We start from the raw sequence: 4,649 nt of genomic DNA, 5'->3' as shown, positions 1-4,649 counted from the left end.
TAATCAAAAAAGAAGTCAAGTCAGGCTTTATGATCGTCCCTTTCGATAAACCCCCCTTCGAAAAGTTTCGTGTCAGCCCCATCGGAGTGGCTACTAGGAAATTTTCAGGTAAGAAACGCCTAATAATTGATCTGTCATCACCACATAATTCCACGGTCCCAAGCATTAATAGCTTGATCCCTCTTGACAAATTTTCTCTCAAGTACCACGACATAGATCAGGCAGTCGAATTGATTAAAATTGCGGGTCAAGGAGCCTGGCTCGCAAAAATAGACATTACTTCTATCTTCAAAGTGATGCCTATTCATCCGGACTCATGGCATTTGTTCGGGATACGATGGCTCGGGAAATTCTATTTCGCCGTCTGTTTAACCTTTGGATGCAAAAGCAGCCCCAAAATTTTCGATATGTTATCAGAAGCCATTTGCTGGATCTTATCCAATAATTACGCAATTCCTCACCTCATTCACCTCCTAGACGAATTTCTGGTCATTTCACCTCCCGACGCAATCCCAGCCACCCACATCCTCACAGTCCAAAAAGTTTTTTCCGAGCTTGGGATCCCCATCGCTTAGGAAAAAACCATGGGTCCCGCTACATTTATCGAGTTCCTCGGCATCAACTTAGACTCAGCTAAATTTCAGCTCTCCCTGCCCAAGGAGAAGATCGATAGAATAATCCTCGTCTCCTCTACCCTCCTCGCCAGCCCAAGCTGTTTTAAAACACAAACTCCTTTCTCGTTGCTCGGGCACTTAAACTTCGCAATGCGCATCATTCCCCAAGGCCGCCCTTTCATCTCACATCTTCTCTCACTCACGTCTTCGGTCTACGCGCTCGAGGACCTCATTCCCTTATCTCACACATGCCGCGACAAACTTAAGTTATGGATAATGTTCCTTAAACAATGGAATGGCCGTTCCCTTTTCTACAATAGCCTCGTTTCGTCTCCCGTTGACATCCAACTATTTACAGACACAGCTCCCTCAATTGGCTTCGGAGGTTTTTACCAAGGACGTTGGTTTGCGTCTCCATGGCCCCCCCAGCTGCAGGGCTCACCTTAAGGCTGATCTATACTTCTGCGTCGGACCTACGCCGTAGGCTATGCGTCAGTTTTCATTTATACTTCTGCGTCGTTATCCGCGTCAACGTGAAGTACACATACAAACCGCTAGTCTGCAGTGTCCACGGGCATGTTGCTGGTGTAACCCGCAGTACCACGGCAAAAGCCGAAGAAGAAGCGGCTCGTCGGAGAAGCATTACAGCCGTGACGGCGGCAAATAAATATCAAATCATTAAATCATTATTTAAAACTACAAAAAGGAGACAACAACGGAACAGGAGATGGTGGCATTCTTTAAATCTGCACAAGGACTTGTACCACGGCAGATCAACATTGTTTGTTGCGGACAACTACTGATGTATAATGCTATGTAGTATAATAAATGATAAGACACTTGTTCTTTGCTTTGTTTTATTTTATATAAGAAGGTGTAACATTAACATATATTAAAGTGCACATAAACACACACAAAACTCAAGTACATATGGAGGGAGGGGTTCTTGCAGACCAATCACAGCGCTTGCGGTCTGCATAGAATTGACGCGCTGTTAGATTTTTGGAGAGGTGCACGTCAGGCTATGGCGTATGGGTGTGCGTCTATGCATAAGCTACGGCTTAGGTCCGACGCAGAAGTATAAATCAGCCTTTAGTCCTCAGCTTTTTTTGAGCTCTACCCCCTCGTGGTAGCAGCCTTCCTGTGGGGGAATGAATGGACTTCTAAAAGTATCTTAGTGCACTGCGACAACGAAGCAGCTGTTTAGTGTATTAATAAAGGCCGTTCTCATTCTCCCGCCCTCACGCCTTTCCTTAATATGGATCGCAGCATGCGACCAATTTATAATAATTGCCAAACACGTTCAAGGTTCAGAAAACCAAATAGCTGACTCTCTGTCTCGCTTTCTGTTTCAGAAATTCAGGACGCTGGCTCCAGAGGTGGACCAATTCCCAACTCCAGTACCTCACTATTCAGAATTAATATTCCCGTAACCCACCCATTAAAACCCCTTCTCGATGCATCGCCCTACACTATCCTCCAAGCAGTTTCTCCCAGAACCCTTCAGTCATACGTGACAGCGTGGAGATGCTTCAAGGCATTCCACCTCTCATACAACACACCGTTCCCCGATTTTTCCCTACTTTCAATCACCTCATTCGTCTCTTTTCTCAACAGCGTTAAGGGTCTCCAAGTCGGGTCCATCAAAGGTTACCTGAGTGGTGTCCAATTTTTCCACAAGCTGATGTTCGGCACTCCCTTGCCCGAAATAAGCAATTCACAAACCTCCCTCCTGATCAGAGGAATCCAGCGATCCCAGCCCACACGTCTCGACTCCAGACAACCCATAACGTTAGACATTCTCACAAAATGTATCCACACCCTCCGCAGAGGTTACCAGCCTCTTAGTACAGCCCGCACGCTCAATGCCATGTTCATTCTAGCCTTTTTCGGTTTTCTTAGATGCTCGGAACTCACCATCTCTTCCAAATTCGATCCAAAAATCAACCCGAACATCTCAGACCTAACCGTACTCGATAGCGAAACAATTTCTTTCTTAATCAAACAAAGCAAGACAGACCAAGTCAAGAAAGGTCATTTCATCTACATTTTCAATCTCTCTTCTCCAATCCAACCATACCAGTCCATTTTCGAGTACCTCCGCCTTAGAAATTCTCAGGCTAAATTCCCCCACGAACCACTATTTTTAGACGACTCCAAAAAACCCGTCACTCGCTTCTGGTTCCAAAAACATCTCAGATCCGTCCTGCAATTGTCGGGCATCGCAGCAAAGAATTTCTCTAGCCATTCTTTTCGCATCGGGGCAGCAACATCAGCAGCCCAAAAAGGCCTCTCCATGCAGCAGATCCAACTCCCGGCCACACAACTTTACCTTTCCGTCTTACGTTCGGAGAGGCTTACCCGTTCGATGCCGTGAGTATTGAGCTCCCGTCGGACGTCGGCGAGAGCCTCCCAGCTAGACAACCTTACCTTTTCCATTCTACGGTCAGCGAGGCTTACCCGTTCGATGCTGTGTGCTCCCGTCGGATGTCGGCGAGAGCCTCCTGACCAGACAACTTTACCTTTTCCATTCTACGATCAGCGAGGCTTACCCGTTCGATGCTGTGTGCTCCCATCGGATGTCGGCGAGAGTCTCCTGGCCACATAACTTTACCTTTCCGTTCAACGGTTGGCGAGGCTTAGCCATCCGACATCATGAGTCTCTACCTCTTGCCGAACGCTGTCCGAGCCCTCTCAGCTAGCCTCACGTCTTTTCCCCCCACCTGGCGAGGCTTACCCGTTCGATGTCCTGAGTTTTGATACTCCATCGGATGCTGCGAGAGCCCTCCCAGTCGGGTTTTCCTTTTCTCTCTCCCCGCCCAGCGAGGCTTACCCGTCTGATGCAGTGAGTCTCGATCTCCCGTCAGATGTCGGCGAGAGTACTCCCGGTTGGGCTTCTATACTTGCTGCCCACAAGCGAGACTTATCCATCTGATGCCGTGAGTCTTGATCTCCCGTCGGATATCATGAGAGTCCTCCTTGCTGGTCGGCCCAAAGCCTTTTTACCTTGCCAAACCGAGAGGACCCACACGTCCGTCGTCCTGAGTCTTGATCTCCAGTCGGAGGCTTCATGGGCAGGGGCGTGTCTACGTGGTGGCCAGGGGTGACACCGGCCCCCCCTGAAATCTGTCCACCCCAGGTGCCCCCCCCTACCAGATTTCTTGCGATAGGCTTGTTTTTAGTAAATTTCTAACTGCATCTGGCAGTGGCGAATCCTGTGTAGGCAGCTGCCTATGGCCGCTTTCTTCTCTTTTTTATACTTAATTTTAAGCGGTTTCTATAGCGTGATCTTAATGACAAATGTCGAAAGCGCATAATGTTACGCGATCCATGTAATGCGTGAGCAAGAATCTCTCCACTCGCAAGCGGATTTCCTGCACTCATACAAAACTGGACGTGCGCTTTTAAATATACATTGTTTTTTTTTATTTTTATGAATTGACTCTGCTCTCACTCAGATATTGCGTGTACACGCACAAACGTTGTCCTCGCATCACTGAAGACCAGAAGAGCTTTTTTTTCTAATTCAGGTGAAGAGTAGCCTAGGCTTTTCTTACTAAATGGAAGCAAACTGGTTATAGTTAGCCTTCTCTAGTTATTTATTTAATTATTTAATACTTATTTTAGTTAAGTGCTTAAATTGTAAATATACATTTATTAAATTATTTTATTTAGTGCATTTGTACTTTGTTGTTTTTGTAGGCTATACAATAAAAGCGTACCAACCAGAACTAATCACTGAGGGTGCTTCTGAAATTAGTGAGGGTGCTCTAGTCTTAATGCACATTTTCACATATTTTGTCCCATCTATTGCTATGGTTATCATTATGTCAATCACTACTACTTCGAGAGCGAAACCAGCATAAATATGCGGATGTCATTCCCGAAACTTAGTCTTAGTCTGGCGGCTGTCCTTTGCTCAATTGCTTTTTGGGGGGTACTCTAGGTTCGGGCCATTCTCGAGCTCGGAGCCCTTCCCCGGACAGCACGCCAAATATGCATTACCATACTTCAGCTAATTATATGTAAGTGTGA

At 46.5% G+C, this 4,649-nt stretch overlaps 2 protein-coding genes across 2 annotated transcripts in view; both read left to right on the top strand.

Moving 5' to 3' along the window:
- vit (vitrin) overlaps window positions 1-4,649 on the top strand; it is a 42,220-nt gene that overhangs the window by 11,515 nt on the left and 26,056 nt on the right. The window lies entirely within an intron of this gene.
- LOC107699110 (uncharacterized) lies at window positions 30-2,991 on the top strand. Its single transcript, XM_016500285.1, has 2 exons — window positions 30-108; window positions 1,970-2,991. The coding sequence occupies exons 1-2, from the start codon at window positions 30-32 to the stop codon at window positions 2,989-2,991; spliced, it is 1,101 nt and encodes a 366-aa protein (XP_016355771.1).

Source organism: Sinocyclocheilus anshuiensis, unplaced genomic scaffold (genome assembly GCF_001515605.1).
Source record: "Sinocyclocheilus anshuiensis isolate Anshui unplaced genomic scaffold, SAMN03320099.WGS_v1.1 scaffold166, whole genome shotgun sequence".
NCBI classification, from domain to species: domain Eukaryota; kingdom Metazoa; phylum Chordata; class Actinopteri; order Cypriniformes; family Cyprinidae; genus Sinocyclocheilus; species Sinocyclocheilus anshuiensis.
Note: the sequence above shows the minus strand (reverse complement) of the source record. Positions and strands in the feature narration are given on the sequence as shown.

Bases quoted from the DNA above. Each gene is read 5' to 3' on its own strand.
- LOC107699110 (XM_016500285.1), top strand. From the start codon at position 30: ATGATCGTCCCTTTCGATAAACCCCCCTTCGAAAAGTTTCGTGTCAGC. The intron at 109-1,969 runs GTAAGAAACGCC...TTTCTGTTTCAG, and splicing joins GGCTACTAGGAAATTTTCAG to AAATTCAGGACGCTGGCTCC.